This window comes from Lutjanus erythropterus, chromosome 18, assembly GCF_056507025.1.
Source record: "Lutjanus erythropterus isolate fLutEry1 chromosome 18, fLutEry1.hap2, whole genome shotgun sequence".
NCBI classification, from domain to species: domain Eukaryota; kingdom Metazoa; phylum Chordata; class Actinopteri; order Lutjaniformes; family Lutjanidae; genus Lutjanus; species Lutjanus erythropterus.
This window is the reverse complement of record NC_139334.1, coordinates 18,026,544-18,049,334: the sequence shown is the minus strand read 5'-3', so window position 1 is coordinate 18,049,334 and position 22,791 is coordinate 18,026,544. Positions and strand designations below refer to the sequence as shown.

At 40.5% G+C, this 22,791-nt stretch overlaps 1 protein-coding gene across 2 annotated transcripts in view; it reads right to left on the bottom strand.

Moving 5' to 3' along the window:
- Positions 1–6,317: 6,317 nt before the first annotated feature.
- Positions 6,318–22,791, bottom strand: part of aqr (aquarius intron-binding spliceosomal factor) — a 69,160-nt gene continuing 52,686 nt past the window's right edge. Inside the window, exons 33-37 of one of the 2 annotated variants that reach the window (XM_084742435.1) lie at positions 20,637–20,722; positions 15,287–15,461; positions 13,202–13,312; positions 10,701–12,577; positions 6,318–6,937 (exon numbers count right to left, since the gene is read on the bottom strand). In XM_084742435.1, coding sequence (XP_084598561.1) covers positions 12,320–12,577; positions 13,202–13,312; positions 15,287–15,461; positions 20,637–20,722 — 630 coding nt within the window. In that variant the 3' untranslated portion in view covers positions 6,318–6,937; positions 10,701–12,319. The remainder of the gene's footprint in view (positions 6,938–10,700; positions 12,578–13,201; positions 13,313–15,286; positions 15,462–20,636; positions 20,723–22,791) is intronic. The other variant, XM_084742436.1, reaches the window with a different exon arrangement.

Below are 22,791 nucleotides of genomic sequence, written 5' to 3'. Positions count from 1 at the left end.
TGCTCTCTGATAGTCTTGCATATATTCAGACTGTTTAATTGAGCTTCCACGGCAATAAGATGTTTGTAATTCCAATATATTGCTTTTATTGCTGTATGCACCCCCTCTATCTGCTTCAGGGGTGCTGTTATGAAACTAAATCTGCTCTAGCCTCAAAAGAGAGTTCTCCCTTTGGGATCAATAAAGTGTTACTTGAAGTTTTGCACATTTTGCCCCCGCACATAAAGTAAAATAGTTCAGTTTGTATACAAATGTGGCATTTGGCTGCTGCTGTGTTGCGTGTCCTTATGGCCCTGTCTGCTCCTCCGTGATTCTGTTTCATGATTTACGTCTCACCAGCTTCAAAAGTGTGTACAAGATGAAAGTATCAAAGGTGCCTCAGTTGGACTGTGAAGGTTGCTTTGATTCAAAAGTAATCTTAAAGTTCACTGGCTAATTTCACATTTAAAATTCCAGTGTGTAAAACTTCGAGGGATTTAATGACAGAATGAGGTAAAAAAATGGAATCTAATATTTACAAGTACGATTTCATTAGTGTCTTATCACCTTAAAATAAGAATTTTTGGTACCTTAGAATGGGCCATAATCTATAGACATCCTACATGCAAAGACAGGGAGGTTGCGGTAGCGTGGCTGCAGTTTGCAAGCTGAGCTGAGTTTAAATATTTTACTGAGTTATGTGCAGTTTAATCTGCAAAACCATCCAAATAGTGCAGTCTGAATATTTAGGGCCCCAGGCCGGTCACGGCCGCAGCGCACCCCGACAGGCGCTGGGGTGCAAGGACACGTCCAATGCTGCTTGCAGCTTTAAGTCAACCTGTTTTTAATTTAACTGTTTCAACGAGTATCTGCAGCTATTTAATAAGAAAATTAAACTTAAATTTCAGATCAAAATGACTTGATAGGAAGTGAATCTCTTTTGGAAAGTTGCTTTAAATGTTTATAAGAAAAAATTATCTGCAAAATAACCAGTTTCTACAGCTGACAGAAAAATGTAGTGGAGTAAAATATAAACGAGTGGTTGCAAATTGTGAACACTTTCCCTGATTGATCATAGGTAACATTAATGGCCAGTTAATCAATTTTTTTAATTAATTGTTATAAAAAAAAGTCTTATTAAAAAATATTGCTTATACCAAATAAAACAATACCAAATGTGATTTCCCCTTTAATCAAAGCTTTATTTCTACAGCAACATATATCATATTCTCTGACAGCATTACACAGCCTGAGAAACAAACAAAGACGCAAAGGCCAACATATTAAATACATGTACACGAATATCAGATAACATGCAACATGATAACAAGTGCTTCACAGAGGAAAGAAAACAGCAGATAAAACAAAACAAATGAAAACAACACAGGGACCATAAAACACCAGGGAATAAAATAAAGTTGAAGAAAATATAAAATGTCCAGACCCACCAACAAATTAAATATTCATAAGTGCTTTCCTATAAAAGAAAGATTTAAGAAGGGATTGCTCCGCAGTCTGGAGGCTTTAATAGCAAAATCTGGGCACCACAGGTCACAAGCCAGGAACAAACAACAGATCTAAGGGAAGAGCCCAGCACATTGGGAGTCAGTAAATCCTCCATATAATTTGGAGCAAAGCCACTAAATGCTTTAAAAGTGATTAGTGGAATTTTAAAATCAGTATGGAATGTAACAGGCAGCCAGTATTTGTTGGCTAGCACAGGAATAATGTACAATAATGTACAATATTTTTTTCTGAAATGTAACAATGGAGAAGTACAAAGTAGCAGAAAATGGAAATACTCAAGAAAAGTGCAAGTACCTCAAAACTGTGAATGAATACTTATTTCAGTGTTGCTTCATGGCAGCTCCCCTTATTCAATGAGGTTAAAGTGGACTGTTCCCCTTGACCTCTGACAACATGTACCTTGACTAGTTATTTCAACACACAGGTTACTGAAGAAAAAAACAGAGCAGACAAAAAAACAGCAGGAAAAAAAAACCTTTCATGACAACTTTTTGTTTATCAAAGGATCAACTCCTGTGAGCAACATTAGGCCAAGTGCCCCCCCCCCCCCCCCCCCCCCCCACACAAGCTCAACAAAGCTCTGCTGAAGCAAATCAAACTGACCATAACAGCAGCAATGCAGCCAAAGGTGACTTAAGGTCACTAAATTAGTATGCGCCAGATGAAAATGGTAATTTACCATGATATTCTTCTAAAATGTTTGGTCAAGCACAAGCGCTCCCTCCCCTATTTGTCATGATAGCTCAGAGCACACTGGGTTGAGTCACAGGGGTTGAAACTAACAACTAGCCTTAAAGAAATGGAATTAAACATAGCCTGATCTCCCTCTGAGAGTTTGCATGGTTTAACAGCAGGGACCTAACTTGACTTAAGGTCAAAGTTAAAGTTTCATGGCAGTTGATCTAACAAAGACGAGAGAAAAAAATGGGACAGAGTGCATTGAGGACATAAGAATATGCATCACTGTAATTCAGGAATAGCAGGAATAAACTCATGGTTAAAAGAAACACTTTGACATTTTGGGAAATACATTTATTTGGACATCGATGCCACTCACGTCCGTATGCCAAAGCTACAGCTGGGAGATGGTCAACCTTACTTATCAAAAAGACTGGAAACAAGGGGAAACAGCTAATCTCTAAAGCTCACTCATTAACACGTTATATCTCCTTTTTTGGACCACAAATGTTCATTTTTATACCTTCGTATGGATTAAATGAGATATAACTTAAAGTGCTACTGTCTTAGATTTGGTGGCATCTCAGACTATCTAGTGCCCATGTTTGGTCTGTCTGTTCTGGGCTACTTTAGAAAATAGCAGTTACCTGGATGTAACTCTAGTTGTATGAGTGTGTGTGTAGCCCTCTAATGGGCTTTGCTGCTGGTTTACCCTGAAGAAAATATCTTTGGCCCAAAAAGCACTTTTTGCCGTGGTCCACCATGATAAAAGAAACATCTATAAAATATTGACAGGGCAGCTTGAACTGCAAACAAGATCAATTATGACTCCATCGAGCAACTCATGAGTGGGCCGTATAACCAGGAAGTAAAACCAGTTGCTAGAAATGTTTTTCAGCTCCAGGTAAGCAACTCTCATCGGACTGAATGAGTGCCATCTTTGCATTCTAATGCACTGAAACTTTAACTTAGCCACAATAGCTGCTTCCCTGCTTTTATTCTTTATGCTAAGCTAAGCTAGCTTCTCTTCTAACTCTCTGCGAGAAATCAAGGAATTGTATTTCCCAAAATGTCAAACATTTCCTTGTAAGACAGAAATTAGGGGACAGTTTTGCAAAACACAAATGTGCAGAAATAAGAAGTAATCAGAAAATGAACAGTATGAAATAACAGGCAATAAAAAGTGGCTCATTATTAGCAGAGAAAACTTTAAAGCCGTCAGTGTACCTTGTATCTCCAGTTTGTTAAATTTTAATGAGCTGAGAAAACAGCCTTGTTTTCAGCTTTTTAACATCAAATTGTTTAGATAATCTATTGGGTTTTTAAACAGATCGTTTAACCTGAGTGGGGGGACATATGTAAACCAAAAAAGGGACATCCCTCATTTTATTCAAAAAGATTTCATGCAATAACCAAACTTGGAGACACATGGTTTTTACTGGACAACGATTAATATTGAACAGCATATTGGTGAAACATCGGGTGAACTTGTTTGCCTCTTACACAACAGTTCTGTTCAGTATGATTTATGTGAGATAGTTCATCTTGTACTATAAATGTAAATTGCCTCGTGTAAATTCTGATCGACCACTGTGCAGTAAACTGGCTCTTGTCTTCATACATTTACAAAACTGCTGCTTAACAGTTAAACATCCAAAGCTCTTCGAACTTTTCACCCTTTCCTCTGGGTGCTGGCTTTCAAAACTCAATAACTTACTCAGGCACGAAACCCATAATGTCAGAACTTCAGTGCAGCCACCCAGCACTTTGAGCCCCTGATCATACTTCTTCAGAGCATTTTTTTTTGTCAAAACTTTTCAATCTTTACTTAAGATGTTTGCTTTCAAAAGTTCAGTCTAGAAGTGGAAAAAGAGGCCTAAACCTTAAATCCACGACCTTAAAGCTGCACAGCTGCAATCTCAAACACCCTCATAAGACCCTCATTATTAGAAACAATGACTGAAAAACAAGTAACTTTGAAAGTCTTTGAGCCACTGGGTCACACCAATTCAGACACCATCTCAGAGTTTTGCAGTTTTTGCCAGAGATTACATATTTTATTTGCAGTCTGTCTCCCAGAGTTAGCAGCTGTCTCACACTTTACCACCACATCACTTTCACACTTATTTTCTGAGTGCTTTTCAATCTTTAGCCACCTGCTGACAGAAGCACTTACCAACTTTTTCTATTACTATTTATCTTAGTCTTAGCTTGTTGTCTTCGGACATTTTCGATCAATGAAAAGAAATCGTCTTGATATACTATGAGACTGTGACCAACATTTTCAACGTTACAGTCAAACTTTGCCTCTTAGCTTCTGATTTATACTCTAACACTACTCATCTGAAAAAATATTTTTGATATTTGTACATTCATACCAGTGATTTAAACTTTGAATTAGTTGACTTTTGACAAAGTAATTATTATCCTTTATATCTACCATACATGTATTTACAAATCTTGTGACTTTTTCTGTTATACATAAAGTTTAGTGTGCAGTTCGTACTTACCACTGCATCAGATGATTGCCACTAGCACAGTAATAATGAATAATTTGTAGCTTCAATGTCGTGATGCTTCATTTACAGTCCAGATGAAACAGCATTTTGAGAGCAGCTTCTGTATCATCACAGATTTCCAGGTGGAACAGGCAGACTGGACATAGCATAGGGAGGAATTTGATTTGAACATTGAAAAGTGGGTGTGTCATAACCTGATGTATCATGTTATTGATATCTAGCAAACTGTCAAATCCTGCATAGCATGCCCTTAAAGCTGCACTATTCAGTATTTTTATGTGAACAATGAATCAAATGATTATGTGTTATGTGAAAGGGGACTCTCGTGGTGATAAAGAGAAAATTACCACCCAACTCTGCAGATTTACTTAACTGTACAGAATGCTTTACCATTTTACAGTTTATTGTTTTTTTATTTTACGACCTTGCAGCATTACTGTTTGGCTCAGCCGCTCGGCTGCTTTTATAAACCTTGTTTCCAACAGCAGTAAAATAAAGTGAAAAGCAGCAAAAAAGCTCTGATAAACCCACTGTATATTCTCTATGCTGCACCAAATAACAGAACAGCAAAGCTATAGCAGCTAGCTGGTCAACATTTAGCATTTAGCAGCTAAAGAGATTTTTCTCATGGTGTGTGTCTCTGCAGATCAGAGACTTTGAGGGGGTGGGGTAACTACTTTGAATGGGCGTTGTAGCTGTCAAATTTAAAATTTGGCCAATCAGATGTTTACAATCCTCTGTCAATCAAAAGTGAATTTCACTGATACGCTGTGAGAACTATCACTTTCTAATTCAGCGAGTGATCACAAAGAGCTACTGCCAGGCTAAATGCTGTTGTAATTTTTGTTCTAGGCCTGTTGATCCACAACTGTAGTAAGTTTTATTAATCTGTGAGACCCAACATTTATTTTCCACAAAGAAATATATCATATATCAAAATACTATGGATTCATTAAAGCCACCAAAGCACTACAGAGATCAGTTCATCGGCTCCTTCTCTCCCTGTCAATAGTTCTTCATATCAAAACCTCCCCCTTCTCCTCTGAGGAAGATGATCAGTTGAATTATAAAGTGCATGAAAACTGCGTATCGTTTTTGATGGAGGATTATAAGCCTCTGATTGGCCAAAGTAAAAAATGATTGACACTTATCCCACCCATTCAAAGTTTCCAGTCTGCTCTAGATTTCCCTCGGGAGCTGGTGGAGACTTTAAAAGAGAAAATAGAGGAGTGAATATTGTACTTACATTTTTCTAGTCCAGGGGTCAAAAGCACGACTCAAAATGAATGATAATGTTGCTCAGTGTTGGTTGGAAAGGGCAAATGTTTGATAACATATGAATTTATATGGTCATATATTCATGTGACTGATTGTGTAGTATTTTGCAAAAAAGCAAATTGATTTGCATTTAATTCATGTTGGGATAAGCTCCAAACCTCTGTGACTCTAAATAGGACAAAAAACAGATAAACAAAATTATTGAAGGCAACTAGAAATTAATCTGTTCATATCTCCAGCTTTCTCCATCTCCCTACTTACCTTCACCTTAAAATGTCACAACATGGATTTTCCACCAAAGGCTGTATACAATAAGTCAGTCAACAAACACAGAGGGCAAGTTCAAAGCAGTTTTAATCGCATTAAAAGTTTCCATACAGTCATTTACAAGTCTAAGCATTTCCATTGTTAAATTGCCATTTTCATTCTTATCTTCTCCATGCAGTGTCATCATGAATTAAACAGCAAACACAGACCATGAACACAAAGCCTATTTCCTTCCTGACAAACCCATACAAATTTGAAATCCATGGTTAATTACATGTTAACAGAACGAGTGGAATCCATTTTCCAGACCTTCTGGACCTTTTCGTTACGTAAGTTGCCAAGAAGTTTATGACTGTACTGAGTGCCAATCATCTCCACATAAAACAGACATGAACAGTTCTTGTCAAAGTGAAGGCTTCACTCTGTAGCCCTCGATCTCTGCTCCTGACCAATCAGGATAGATCTCAGCACAAAGGCTTGCCGTGCCTCATGTTGTTGGCGCAGGTTCGGCCCAGGTTAGCCCCCTCCAGGAGTAAATCTGAGAGTCGGTCCAGGCCGAGGCAGGTGGTGAGCGGGCTGATGAGGCCGTACAGACCCCCTAAGGTGATGCCGAGGGGCCAGCCGAAGCATAGCAGGACCACCAGCCAGATGATGCACCAGAAACATGACCCGCAACTGGCCATCCTAGACTGAATGGAAGACAGGAAGAAAGATTAGAGTGGCTAATCAAAGTGGACGTCAGCATGCTATGCAAAGCCAAATGCTTTAACTTGAGTTGAAGGGATTTTTTTGGTGTGAGGTTGTATGAGGTGCTTATCAATAGTCAGTAGAGGTAGGAAAAAAAATATGCATCATGATACACTCTTCAAAGATGGATACAATCTGACTGGCCTAAAGGACAGTGTAGTGAGGGAAGAGACACCTAGACAACAGGCAGACTGTATTCAAGTTGTGTGTAATTGTTTTATGATGGCATCGTAGCCTTCTGAACCGGAAATAAATTGAATCATGAGGTGCTGTGAAATTTCCACCCCCAACAGTCAGTGTATTACCTACAGTAAATGCTGGTTGACACGCCCCCCGTTTGGAGAAGCAGCAGTCATATTAAGAATAATTTACCTTTCCATCAGACAGACTTTTACGACAAGGAACTGCAGTTATATAAGTCAAATATCACTCTCTCCAAAACCACCAAACTCCACTGGCAAAACAGTAATTTTACAGAGAACAGAATACAGGATTTGCTGGTCTTAATGGTTTGTGTTATTGTGTGACCAAGGTGTTTCAAAAGCAGTAAACCAGCAACTCCAGTGAATCCAGTGAAGTAAAATTATTGCTTTTTCCAAAGGAGTCTGGCTGCTTGGGAGAGAGCAATATTTGGCTCACATAACGGTGGTTGTAAAAGTCTGTCTGTGGCAAGGTAAAGCAGTGAAAATAATCTAAATATAGCATACACTTCAACGGATACTGATATTTTTTTTAGGTGGGACTTTTATTGTGTACTCTCTTTTAACTACTTAATTATTGTGCAATACCTTTTTTTTACACTGCACTGTTTGCACTTTTGGTGTACTGCCTCTATCAAGTGCTTTATTTATAAATCATTCAGTAGATAGAGGATGCTTCCTCATCTTTATTTATCTTGTTTGTTCATTTTGTTTTAACTTCTTCTTGCTTTTTTATCTTTCACTTGTTATTTTTTATCTTTTGTATCTTGTTTTCCATTGTTGCTGCTCTCTGAGACTTACCAAACAGTTTTGTTGCATGACTACAATGACAATTGTGTGTCTTATGTCTTTTAGGTGGCTAAAGTACATTTTGCTGCTGACCCTGTCCACGGCGTCCTACACTGGTACTCCTGCTTCTCCAAACTGGGGGCGTGCCGACCACCATCTACTGACTATCGATAAGTACCTCATGCACACCCTCCTAAAAATATCTGACCTTCCTACTGTCCCTTTAAGCAGACATACAGCTATAACTGATCATTGGAAATCTGGCAGAGAAGCGCTATAGGATCGTAACTGACAGTTTGTTTGTCACTACAATGGCATCAGTGTGTTGCTGTGAGCGACCGTGCCTCTTCAGTGATGATAGGAGATTATCAGATTGAAACGTGCCCTGTTGATGATCTGGATGTACTTGTCAGGATTAGGCAGTGGCCTTGACAAAGCAAGATAAGCTGGCAACCTCAAGCAATAACCAACAGGCCTGTCTGCCCATCGAGGTCACCAGGCCGCACACTTACACGGTGTTGAAGACCGGCGCTGGCACATTAGTCACCCACTAATAGCAGATCAGCAGAGATCATGCATAACTTTGGTAATGAGCATTACTTTATCTGTCAGCGCTGATAACAAACAGCGGCCAGGACGATGACGTGCTGCTATTTTGAGCTATAAAAATGCCTGTTGTTTTATCTGCGATGAAAAACTGCTAATTGAAATGTGCAATGTGTGAATCCTCCCCACCTGATGGTTTTTGCAAAGTATAGTGGCAAACATACTGTATGTGGAGACTGAAATTGAATTTTTCCAAGAAATGCAATATTAAGCAAAAGGAGCTTCTTTTTTGTGTTGGAATCCACCAGAAAAATCTGCCCTGAGGCCCAGCCTTGAAGTTGAGATTGTAGAACCGATGGTTTTACAAGTGTGAAAGTGTTGTGTGCTGTCAGACAGATTCCCTAAGACTGTTTTAGCTTTAAGACACAATGGTCAGATCCTCCCCCCCTCCAGGCACCGCTGTCTTGACTCTCTGTAATGTGTAATTTCCTGTTGTGACACTACTGTCACGTAGGGTTGGGCAATAAATTACACATTCAGCACGAGTGTGTCTCATGGTGGATCTCGTGCTTTTAGGAAATGCCTTCACATTTAAAAGAGAAGAAAAAAAAACAGATTAGCCACTAACATTATTCTAAGGACAGAATACGTGTGCACAACTGGGACAACTGGACTCTGACCTCTGTCTCCGCCTCAAACCTCAAATGAAACACTTCAGCTCTCTCTGCTTCTCTACTTCCTACAAATCTTTCCACTTACAACTTGTACTTCTTGTTTTGCATTTTTAAATTTAAGTGATTGCTCCATTAAAGGAGCAATCTGTAACAATTGTGTGTCCAAAAATGTGCACTGCAGTCCAAACAGTGAGTTGGAGCCATAAAAGGTATATTAAATTAGTTAAATCCCCATTTGATATACAGTCTATGGATGAAGCAAGTTGTTTGCCCCCGCCCCTTTCTTCCCAGACTCGAGGAAGCTCAGGCAGGCTGCAGGAACACTGCAGGAGTGCAAGACACATGCAACACTGTAATCTGACAATAACAAGCAAGGAACAGTCCTACACTGTAAGCTGATCAGCTATTTGTAATTGTCTGTCAATGTAAAGCTAAGCCTGTTATCCTGAAAACACTTTGAAAGCCCACTGCTTTGAAAATACACAATCTGGAGTTTGAGTTCAGTGACTGCCTGTCAGACTCCATTAACATTTAGCTCAATTTAACCTTCATAAACATCTACTCCTTCTAAAAGATTAATAATAATTTCATACAACTCATAAACATACTCATTCTATGAACATTTGACATGAATTTGAACTCCATTTAACATTTAACATGATATCCAAAAACTGGCTGTAGTATTGTATCAGACAAGCAAGTATTTCAAATCAGCATGCTTCCTTAATTTTTCATGAGTTATCATGGTCATTGTATAATTTATTACAGTAAATATATTACAGATTTCTCATTTAAATGACTGAATAACTAAATTTGTTTTATAAAAACACCTTCTTCTCAGATTTGAATTTAGTTTCTCCTCGCAACAGTTGCCTCAGTGCTTGCTCTTGGTGGGAAGTATTGGGTTTATAATATGTTTTAAAGAGTATGGTTTATATCTGCTCTATAGAAAAAGTGGGGCTGCAACTAATAATTATTTTCCATGTCAATTAATCTGTTGATTACTTTCTCGATAAATTGGTTAGTTGTTTGGGATATAAAAAGTCTGAAAATAGTGAAAAATGCAGCTCAGTGTTTTTCAGAGCCCAAGATGACGCCCTCAAATGTCTTCTTTAAGATATTCAGTTTACTGTCATAAAGGTGAAGAAACCAGAATATGTTCACATTTAAGAGGCTGGAATCCATCATTTAATAAAAGATTAATCGTTTCACCTCTAATGAAAAGCGCCATGAGACAACCCTGTTATAATTTGGTACTATATAAGTAAGACTGTCTTGAAAACTCTGCAGTGCAAGACATTTTTTATGTGGCAAATTACAAGTCAGTACACAGAGAACAATAACATCTGATCTTATGAATGACCACATTAAGTTTTACTGCATGCTGTTAGTCTGTGTGACACATCAGCCCATAGCAAAGGTTAGAAATGAGAGCTTTGCAAAGTAGCTATTAACCTAATGAATACCTGTCTTGTGAGTATAAAAGACATGTTCACCTTCAGCAGAGAAACGTTCTGGAGGACGTGAGCTCCTGATTCCGTCCTTTGCTTGCAGCTATTTGTTCTTCCAGTTCTCCCAGATCCTGCTCAAGACTTTGCAGAGATGTTGTGTACAGGCAGTAGCCACTTCCCACTAGTTAGCTCTAATTTACCACAACAGGGTTCATAGATGACTGAATGACAAGAGGGAAGCTGAGAGAAAACAGAAATTTAGTAACTGGAGGTTTGAAGGGGAGGGAGGATATTACACAATGCAGACATTCATGTGACTCGAGAAGTATGCTGGCTGTCATGAGTTAGTAGAATATGTGATAGGACACCATGTGTTTGTGTCATTACGTCTGTACATGAAATCATATTGTGGTGATGTGCGTTCATACAGTACAAATCATGAAGTATTTAAGCCTCATGTGATACAGTATACTGGTCGTAGTCTTTTGGGCTCTGTGCCAAAACTGTGTAATTCGTAGGTGCAGCCTCAGCCGACAGAGATTATCTCCCTTATCTAACCTCCCGTTCTAATCCTCTCCTCAGCTGACAGAGTGGCGTAGCCTACTACTCCAAAATACTCACTCCGTCCCAGAGTGCCCTGCTCTCAGGAGATGGAAAAACAGACATTACATGGCTCCACACTCGACTGAATGCAAAAAAATATGTCTCTCCACATCTATCAACACATGGTTCTCCATCAGGTCTTTTAGACTGGCCCAGGCAAGAGCAGCTGTGCAGCTGACCTGTTCTCTCTCAGCCTGCCTGAGGTATGATGTAACAACAACCAACCTCTGGTGCATGATAATGAATGAATTTCCGGTCTGTGTTTTTGCCTGCAGGGCTGTGGACTGTGCTAACCTTTTCATTTTTAAGTGCATTATGTTTAAATCACCAAGACTTGGCTTTGAAATTCGCTTTTGAAAGGATGGAAAGTTTAAGCCTCAAATTATTTGCTTGAATTTGGTCCTCAAACCTCGATCCTGATCTTGCTCATATGAACTCTTCTGCAGAGCCTGTTTGAGCTCCACACAAAGTTATGAATGGCAGAGGATTTTAAGGCTTGCTGGTTGAGTGACTGTGTACATCTACAGGGCAAGTTAAAATCCCCTAGCATGCACACTGGCCCTTGGGTGAAGTGAGTGACCTACAAATGCAGCTTAGTCGCAGCTTGTGTAGCTGGTATAGGCCGAGCCAATCAGATTTTAGTTGTGCTTAAAGCAGAGAAGGGAAGCAGATGAATGGATGGAAGTATCATGACAGAGAGATACAAGGCTTAAACATGTTGACTATACACTGTATTTGTCTGTCAATGTGTGCGTGTGAGAGGGATATACAGTAGATTAGAGTCTCTTAAAGAGTATTATAAGCTGTAGTGGGTGCAGCACACAGTAAAATATGTCAGAGACAATGAAGGATTTCCATTCTTTTAATACAAAAGAACTGATGGTTACAAAATCAAATGTTCTAGAAAAATAAGTAAAACATTATCGCTGGGATCTCTTTTCAGAGGAGAACAAATTCAGAATCACTGCTTCCCCACTAATCTTTTTTTTTAAGGGACAGTCTACTTGGTCCCCTCAACAACTGAGGCCTTTAATTAGACAGTAGTCCCACATGTGGACGCTCTACTGCTCTTGCTCCCCTTCACTGTCGTCACTGTCGCTGTCTCTGCCGGGATGCTCTGGCATCTTAGAGTGGTCTGCCGTTTCTTCTTTTTTCTCACTGGTGTCCTCAGAGCTTGGCTCGGAGTTTGCCTCTGCTGCTGGGGTGTCCTGCTCCATGGGCGTTTCTTCCTGCAGCTCTCCGGAGCTAGCAGGCGCTTTCTCGGCCACAGCATCTGTCTCGGTTTGTTGAGGCGGCTGAGCCAGTTTCTGCTGTTGTTGCTATGAAGAAAAGAAGATTCAAAATGTGAAAGAAGAATATTTCCACATTTATTTTAGGCTTGTAGCCTGTTAATTCCAAACACACAACTAGAATGATTTTCTTACATCTGACCTATTTACTACACTGTAATAAAGTTTAAAGGTTGAAAATACCATACTAGCTACAAGACTGATAGGTTTTAGCACTTACTAACCACCTGTTTCTTGCTGTTTGAGTAGACTACACAAGGTAGCCTGAGGAACACCAAGTTTTGCTGCTGCATCATGCTGGCTTGTTTTTGGCAGTTGGTCATAAGCATCAATAATGAGAATGAAGCTTTTTCTGTTAGGATTTCAATATGCACACAGAACCAGCCTCAGGCAGCCAGCTGGAATCAGATGCAAGTTTAAAAAAACAGAATTAGCCTACTGTAATTTTAAGTGTTTTCCATATGTTGAAATGTATCAAAAGACCTAAAATGAACACTGTAAGCGGACTACGTGATCGCAATCAGAAAATTATTCAAACAGCATTTGTATAGGAGTGATTCTGTCCCAATCTTTTTGATGCACATTATCATTTTTCCACTATCCTAAATCCCTTCTTTCACACTTTTCTTTATTATGTTAATCAAATTTTCTTACCTGTCTGTACTTCTGGGAGGTCTGCATCATGTGCATGTACATATTGTACACCAGATTAGCCATCTCTGGCATGTTTTTGATGATTTGGTCTGGTTGTCCAGAAGCATCTCTCTGAGGCATAGAAGCAAAAAAAATAACAGTAAGAGAAAGATTGTTTTGAATCCAGGATGTGATGTGAAAGGAATGACAATGAAGAATTACACTTGTCTTGTTAGCACTCATAGTAAACTATTAATCTGATGCAAATGTGCAGGGAAATTACAGTTCACCTGCCTGCTACCTGCTTGTTATTCGAAAGCAAATTTCTCATTTGCTGTCTCTGGCAACTGCTGCTCACGCACCATCAAAAGCAGTTAAGGATGCAGAGTTTGTAATTTGACAATATTAGTATGCAGACAGAGTGTTGCAGCCTAAACTGAAGAGTGAGACAAGCTGAATATTCAATCTGCTGGGCTGTTACCTCCTAAACACTGGGGTGATGCTCACAGGGGCCCTTTGAGCATCATGTCAAAGTAAATGCACTGGCAGCCTCAGTACCTTAAAACTTAACTGTGTGTGGTTTTATTGCTGTAAAAACATCAGGGTGTTAATGTGACTGAGTGTGATTAGACATCAAGCTTTACAGTCTGTCCAGCAGTCTTATCCTTTATCTTTACAACAGCTTCTAAATCAGCTCTGTTAAGCAGCCTGTGAAAGTTCTGGTCGAGTGTTGCCAGACAAAAATCTGACTTTTAATCTGCCTCTGCATGGAAGCAGCAGGGGTTTACTGACTCCAGATAGACGGGCTAAGCAGGGGCCGCATGTGTGTGCCCAAAAGAGCTGTCCCCCATGGGGATGAACACTCTAGAGTCGGAGGAAGTGTCAGAGGCTATGGGGTATTTTAGACACCCCTGTTGCCACACACGCCAGTCAGTGAGACACAGTGACCAGACAACAGCCGTCTCATGCTGGCCTGGCGGGATTTGGGAGAGTGGTTTTGCCTTCTGACCTTTGGGGGTTAATTATAGCCAGGCCCGTGATTCCCATGCTTGCAGATGGCCCTGGCAGAATGCTGTTAACAGACCGGGGCCTACGGGTAAAGCTGCAGTAAGACTAGGGACCAGTCAGGACCAAGGGGAATGGAGATGCCATTCAGAATATAGAGGCAGGATTAGAGCGAGTTCAGGGGTCTGATGCGGCAGTGACGTGGAGGGAGGATGGAGGTGCAACAGTTATATGGAGATTAGAACTGCTGTGGAGAAGTAAGCTTGGTTCTTATCAGCAGATCTGGAACTTGAATCTTTCATTATCAGCCGAATTTAATGGAGTTGACTATTATTGAGAATTAAAGGGACAGTTCACCCCAAAATATTTTTTTTTCTCATACCTGTAGCACTACTTATTCATCTATATAGCTTTGGTGTGAGTTGCAGATTTTAGGAGATATCAGCTGTAGAGATGTCTGCCTTCTCTCCAATATGATGGATACAGTGGTGCTCAATGTGGCCCAAATAAATGTTTGAAAAAGAAAATCATGAACTGTTTAATCCACAGATGCTGTTGTGAGGAGTTTCAGGTAGGAACTATTTTAATTCTACCAAACATATCACTACGAAGAAAGAAGTGTGCTTGTACTCATGGACGAGAGGCTCTTGCTTGTGACAGCACGAGATGTAAACAGTTAGGGCATCTAACCTCTCATCCATGGATGAGAGCTGTAGTGTAGCTGTAGCAGATGTAGTTCAGCAGAAAGACAATACTTCCTACATGAAACTGCTCACAACAGGGTCTGTGAATTATCTTGAGTAACAGAGTCCTGACTTCTGGAAAGAGACACTGCTGTTGAGTTTTTCAAATGTATTTTTGGAGCTTTAGGCAGCACAAGCTGACTAGTTTATATTTGTCATATATTATTACGTTATATTTAAGCGAAGGTAGTCATCTCTATAGCCAGTGTTTTCCCAAAACTTGGCAACTCACACCAAAATAACCCAGATGGATAAACAGCACTACAGATAAGAAGAAAAGCATGTTTTTTTATATTGGGGTGATTTGTCCCTTTAAGAAACTGGCATATGTGTGTGTGCATGTGTGTATAGTACATACAGGCTGTTCCTGGCTGTAGTACTCGTGTGGTCTGATGTGCAGCTGCAGAGGTCTAGCAGTGAGCTGGTTGAAGGCAGGAGTCAGTTCGAAGCAGTTTTGGAACAGTGACACTCGGGCGAAGATGTACAGACCCAGTCTGGCTCTCGACATGGCTACCACCAGACGCCTCACATCCCTGTGGAGCAAAAGGAAAAAAAAAGTTGAAAATTGGTTTGACACAAGGGTACAAAAATCAAAGAGATGTGGCGGGGGTGAGGGCGGAAAGTGTGAAATTTTAAGAGAAGAAGAAATCATGTGTAGGGGCAAAAACAAAAACTGAAGTAAAGGGATCAAAGTGGAAGGATCAAGAAAAGATTGTAAAGGAAGGGAAAAGGCAGTGTTGTGTAGGAGGAGAGAGGTTTAGTGAAGGATTTAGAGAAGCGGCAATAGGTGAGGGGGGAAATATAGAAGCTGAGAGAGAAATAAAGGAATGAAAGGCAAAGGGCAGCGATAAACAGGGCAGACAAAAAAGAGGGAGAGGTGGAAGAGTACAAGAGGGCAGACAAGTTACTTTTTCTTGCCATCAAGTAGAATTAAGAGATTAGAGGCAGAGGAGTCATTTCCCAGAGAAAGGAGGAAACCTGCTTGGCTTGCTGTAATGGCCAAAGTGGTTGTTTACCTGCCCTATTTTAGAGGAATACCACTCAATGTTTTTATACCCAAGTTGAATAGCTAGAAGACATGCTTAACACCACATCTGAACACAGTAAGCCCAAACTTAAAGGGTAACTTTAGCATTTTTCAACATGGACCCTATTGTCCAGTGTTTTAATGAGTAAGAGACAAATGGGGACAATTTTTGAAATTGGTCCAATATTGAGGGAGAGAACTGCAGCCAGCAGAAACAGAGGTACACCCTCTGAAAGTTCTTGTTTTTGCCACTGACAGGTTCAGATTGTTATTCTATGTGTCTGACAACATTATGGAAAGGACTGCTGCAGACATAGACCCTTTTTAAGAGTAAGATATGTTTTGTTTAGTCAAAAACAGCTGTTTTCTTGCTCACTTCAAAGTCACCAGACTCTCTTTGAAATATTCAATGAAGATGACAGTGGTGAAATTATAGTCTGGTTAGTTTGGTAAGAGAAATAAAAATGCTGTTTCTGGTTACACAAAACATATCTACTTAAAAAAAGGGTCTATTTTTGTAGCATTCCTTTGCTATTATGTTGTCAGATACTAACAATCCGTGGCAGTGGTCAGTGGCAAAAACAAGCACTTTTAGTGAGCGTACTTTGACAGTGTGCAGAGGGATTATCTTATAGTTGGTCTCGCATAGTCAGACCTCTCTCCACAGTGCTGAGCACTGGAGACAGGTCTGGCTCCACACATACACATTCTGCTATAGAGGAAAAATATGCCCTGCCTGTTTTGCATTTTTTAAACCAATCACAATCATCTTGGACGGCACTAAGTGCAGGACGCAGGCACAATGCCAGTGCAAAACAGTGGCAATAACATGGCAAAATATCCACAACCGCTGTATTATTAGCATCCCAGGCGTTAATTTGCCGTTTTCAGCATGTAGACTGCTGTGCTGTGGTTGTTATTACTTAACAGGGACTGAAACAAGTGGCTGCATGGCAGGTTTATACCCTGCGTCCAGTGAGTCAGACTACTTTTTGCTTAATCAGAAACAGCTGTTCAGACTCCCTTTGCAAAACTGTCATTTTAACATTGTCATCTTCATTCTAACTCTGTCTTGGCTTGTCATCCCACCAATAACAACTAACTCTTTTTGGTCAAAATAAACCCTTTATTCACTGAGGCAGATGTGAACACATTCTGGATTTACATGCCATTTCTCCCCGCTGATTCTCTGATGTCAGACCTTTGTCTCACCCCTCTCCAATATTTTTCCATTTAACTAAGTGAAGTAAATTGTTTATTTTGGCAAAACCAGAATTGGTGATTGTTGAAACAGAGAAAAAAGAAATACAGTTTTGCAAAGGCTGTAGCTCTCTCCTTAAGTACTATACCAATTTTCAAAAATTGTTACCCACTTTATTCATTTAGACATAAAAACATGGGAAAATGGGGTCCTGATTGCAAAATACCTAAGGCTACTCTCATTGTATAAATTCACCTGTTGTAAATGATTTTTGTTTCAGTTGTATACATTACACATGATAAAATAGAGGAAAAAATTCTTAGTCATCTTCTATAAGCCAGAAAAATGTGTTCTTTCACAAAGTGAACCAATAAAAAAAGAGTAAGGGGGGGGCTTCAACCTATTTTGGTATGCAATAAATCTTTGTATTGTGTTTTTAGGTGTTTGCATGGGCAACTTCAAGGAGCTGTGCAAAATCTGACCATTTAAGCTGACCAGTAAATCTATAAATCTCTGATTTATAGAAATCTGCAGAGCACAGAAGGAAGAAGAGCATATGAGGGGGAAGAAGTGTTTGGCTTACTCAAGCAGCTCTGATGAATACTGAAAACAGTCTTTGGTTTGATGTACAAGAATTTGGCACACTACCATGTTCGTATGCATTCACTTCTCAACACACACCAACACATACACATGCTGAGATGCAGCCAAAAAATGTGGAATATGTCCACCTGAGCACTTCATGAGATTAAGAGGATTAATTCTTGCAATATGCATGATGAGTTCCATGAATATGTACAGGGGGGAATAACGGCTTATGGAAACCATTTTGCAGGGTTTATACATTAGGTTTATGTAAAATTACTGCAAATTTGAGGCACAGTACAAAACTTGAAAGGACAACATTTCCACAGCGACAAACTACAACATCTTACAACCAATGAGCATAGAGCTCTAGAAAAGATGCACCAATTGTGGAGCATGATAGCCCGTGGACATGACACTACTGAGAGACGCCCACCTGGGCTGTGCTGTGACATGACAGGGCAAAGTGGACAAATACGTTTGTGTGTGTGTTTCCACACGTGTGTGTGTACATGTCAGAGTGTGTCTGGATCTGTGCTTCCCTGTCAAGGAGTGTGCTCCTGCATGTGACCGTGCCTGTGTGTATCAGCAGGAATGCTCCTCCTGTCAAAGCAAGGGTCAGCTCGTCGTGTGGTCAGCTGCGTCCCCTGTGGTTGTCACGGCAGCAGATTGCCACGAGGAGAGATGCAGGAAGAGGGGAGAGTGCAGGGGGAGGCAGAGGAGGATGGTGAGGTAGCACTCAGTGGTATACCTCAGTAATCCCAGTATGGGAAAAACACAATGGACAGCACAAGAATTTCCCATGAACCACTGCTCTTTCAACCACTAAGCTGACCATTCAGAAGTGTCAGGGACACCAAGGTATGAATGAGTATAAAGGCAAAGCAAAACTATGAAAAAACAGGATTGATAAGACATTTTGTGTAAATACCATGAGTGGCAATGCTGTGTCCAGATCCTCCATTATACATCCACGATACAACTTTTTGTGGTTCCTGAGAGAGCCACACAAAGCCTGATAAGCTGTCTCAAATGACATAGCTTGAGTCAATGTCCAATGGGACCGAAGATGGCAAGTTTTAAAACGGGGAAAAAAAAAAAAAAAAAAAAAAAACTGGTCTAGTCTCTCTGTTTGAGGCTAGTCAGCCATACCTACATTAGCTGCTAGTAGCATAAGAGCACGGTTACACATACACAAAATTATCATTGGTGCATATTCACCTCCTACTCACTTCAATTCTATACGAGCAAAGGGCTGAATAAAACCTTCATTTTGGGCAGCAAGGCAGATTTGCATCTCTGCTTCGCGTGGAGCTCATCATCAGAGATCACAGCCTCAACCAATAGCAAATAAGTGTGCGTGGTTGACCCCTAAAACAGACAAGAAGCCAGCAAACTGATTTCATTGTGCAGCACATCCTGCACTACCCACATTTCACTTTGACAGGTGATGGTCACTCACCTGCACTCACACATATGTGACCGTGACCTAACACACCCAAATCATTGGTGGGTGAGTTGAATTTTGGTTAATGTGGGTGTCATGTTATAAGTCATACATAGAAAAATCTCTGGTTCAGCTGCACTGATTTTGGTAAACTCAGAGTAAGAAGCTTTTTGAAGAATGAGGGTTTTAGGGCTTTTAAGTTCAGTGTACGATAAAATCTTTTATCCAGTAGAATAATACATCTAGTGCTATTGTACACCCTTCACAGGATAACTGGAGTTGTAGAACACTGTTACAAAGACAACCTCTGCCAAAACTTCGACAACCTTCCCCCTCTAAGTGGGCTGGTGTTGAAGGCAGAGTGAAATAACCAGTGTAAGACAAGATCAAATGAATGATAACGAGAGGAGAGCAGGCACTGCCAGCAAGATAAAGTACCACTTTCTGTCGGCCGCTGCACTTCTCATCCTTAGCTACATTCATTCACTGCTTTATCTGGGAGATGAGGAAAGAATAAAATTGAGTTTTTAAGTGTTTTATCTGGCAGCTAAATACGACCATGTTCAAGGGTGAGGCGTAGGGAGGGGGGCATGTATTTAGCTACAAATGGAATGATTTATTATTAGCACTGGGGTTCCAATTTGCAGACTGTCCAATGTTAAGATGGGTGCATACTGGTAGCACAGCTGTGATGAACATGTGAATTGTGCAAATTCAAACAGTAGTTACTGTACATCACAGCCAGTCAGCACAGCAAGCTTAAGTGCTGTGGAAGAGTTGGGCTTCAATTGTCTGATATTAAAACATGCAGAATATAAAGTGTGAAGAGCTCATCAGGATCTCATGGCAGCTGAGGAGTGAGAGGCCATTTCACTACAAATCAATTCAGTGAAATGAGGAAGGAGGCGGGAGTGAGTTGAAGAGGAAGCAGAGAGATAAGGAGATGGAGCCGAGGACTAAGAGAGGTATAGTTGAGCATACAGCAGTGGGACATGGAATGAAAAGACATAAAACCTGCTGCTGCAGTTTGGTTAACCATCATGCCTCTTAATGACTGTTATATGATATGTCTTTGATCAGAACAGAGCTTTTTGTTTAACAGTCTCAACCCAATCATCAGAGCACAATGGCTTCTCTTAACCAGGACAAAAAGTACTCCTGTCCTGAAGCACCCTTTATCCTCCTTGTGTCAAATTAAGCTCATGCATACTTCAAGGCAGCCACAGTGTTATTGTCGTTTCCTCCTTTAGCAAACTTCCAGCAGTTACACATGACAAAAGGGCAAAACCTCCTGAGAGCAGCTGTTTAAAGAGAGAAGAGTGTCTACATTTCTGCTGTGTTGTTTGTCTGGAGATGTGCATCTAAATTGTGGATCCTACTACACAAGTATTTTTGTCCGTTTTTGTGTTAGGCAAGGTTTTCTGCTTTGCATGCATTGAAGTAATTACCTCAAGTGACCCACGGCTTTGGTGCGGACCAGTGAGAGGATGATGTAGTCATTCTGCTGACCCTGGAACCTGTCCACTGTTGTCACCTGCACAGACACACAAACATATTCATCATTGAACAAGGGAACCCAACAAATATACACAGAAGCATCAAAGACATGCTAAGTAAGCTATGGCAGCTGATGTATTCTGCAAAGTAAATGAGTGTGTGCATTTTCAGTAGGTGGAGGGATTTAGCTGAAATGTTCAGAAACATGAGCGTGACTGCTCTCCGTCTTAAATTCTTTTTCTTTCTTTTTTCTTTATTTTTGGGAGGGGAGTAAGATGAACGATGGTGCCTGTGTTTTCTTGTTATTGCTGTTATCGCTGCGGGCCACATGGGCAGCCAACAGGGCTAATACGGCTTAGAGGGCATTTGCTGCCACTAGCCTCTTACCTGGGCCCCTGAGACCCGGGGGCCAAGGTACTGGGGGCCACGCTGCTTGACTGGATGAAAGATTATTTCAGGGAGACGGAGAACGGAGGGGAAGTGGCTCTCAGTGGGATTTTTTTTCAAAGCAAAAGGAAACTCATGTCAGCCAATTTGCTTTTATACCCTGGTAATCCTGTCTCACTGAGAAGCGTATTCCTTCCCGTACATGAAGAACAGAGCTGTGTTTTGACTTTGTTAGAGCAGTTAACCTTACATAATAAAGACAACACACTACATTTACACTTGAAACTTGCTACAAAGTGAGGAATTTGATTAAATTTAACACTGTAAAAATGAAACAGTACTAGCTGTACTTGTATTTGTCTAACAGGCTGCTCCTACAGTCTACATGTTATCAACATCTCTGCACAACCAATCACAGTGTTGGAGAAAAAAAAAAACATGGTTTCTCAGAAACATATAGGATCGTCTCATCATCACTGGGAGTCTTTCTATGTGAAGTAACATTGAGAACACTGCTTAAAAGCATTGCCCCCTACTTTGTCATGGTAATGGCAAATGGCAACCAAGTCAGAAGGATTACTGTTAGCCAAAACCTATATTAATTAAGACAGCACATAAATAGAGGCTATATAAACAAAAAGCCGAGCAGAAAGAAGTTGGCCTTTCCTCTTTAGATCCACTCCTCCTCAGTGGATCAATAGGACGTCAGCTACCACTAAGAAGCCACACAAGCCCAAGACTACAACAACCAACCTGTGAACCAGCCATGCTAAATAAATCATCTTGTGGTCACAATTACCTCCTATTAGCTAATGCAACTTTCAGTGATCCTGGAACTCCCTTGGCCAAAACGTTCCTGTTACCCTTTTTGGAGTTAAGTGTGGGGAGAGTGTGTGTGAACACAGAAAAGAGAGAGAGAGATGGGGCAAATGATGTAGTAGCCCAATATTTATTTGTGTCTCCCTGTTGCTATGTAGAACAGGTGCAGCACCAGAGGCAACAATATGTCGGTTTTACAGTAGCATGAGGCGTCACGGGCTGTATGTTCAAGTCAAATGTTTTATGATCAAGTCAAACAGCCGGGGTGGTTTGCATGCACGCACATGTTCACACAAATGTAGCAAACAGAGATGTACTCACTAACCCTTTGTTAAAGTAGGCTATAACTGTGGACTGGATAAGGGGTATGACTGCTTGGTTTAAACCCAAACACTGCAACTTGTTTAGCAGAGAAGGGGTGCTTAAAGGAGGCAGTTATTCTTAGCCCACAGACAGTGACAACGAAGCCCAGATAGAGAATCTCCCCAAGGCGTAGCATTTTGCATGGTGTTTAGTTATTTATGAGAAATCTTCCAGGGAGTGAATTACAGAGGTCATGTCATTGTGGCACATGCATGTCTGTGGATACAAAGACGCACACAACACACACACAGAATATAGTATGAGCCCTGTATCTGTGTGCATGTTTTGTTGAAAATAGAAGCTATTTGACTGGGAATCATTAGCATCAGCCTTTCCCTCTTTCTCCTCATTGTCATAAAGACATTGGTCCAAAAGAAAACAATCCCCCCCACCCCAAAAAAATAAAAAAAACACATCCTATGTCCTTTCCCAAACACTTTTTCTTGACCTCGATGGAAAACATCAATAGGTCAAGGAAAGATGTGAAGGACAACTCATAAGGATAGAGGAAAAGACAACCACAGTGCTAAGAGCATC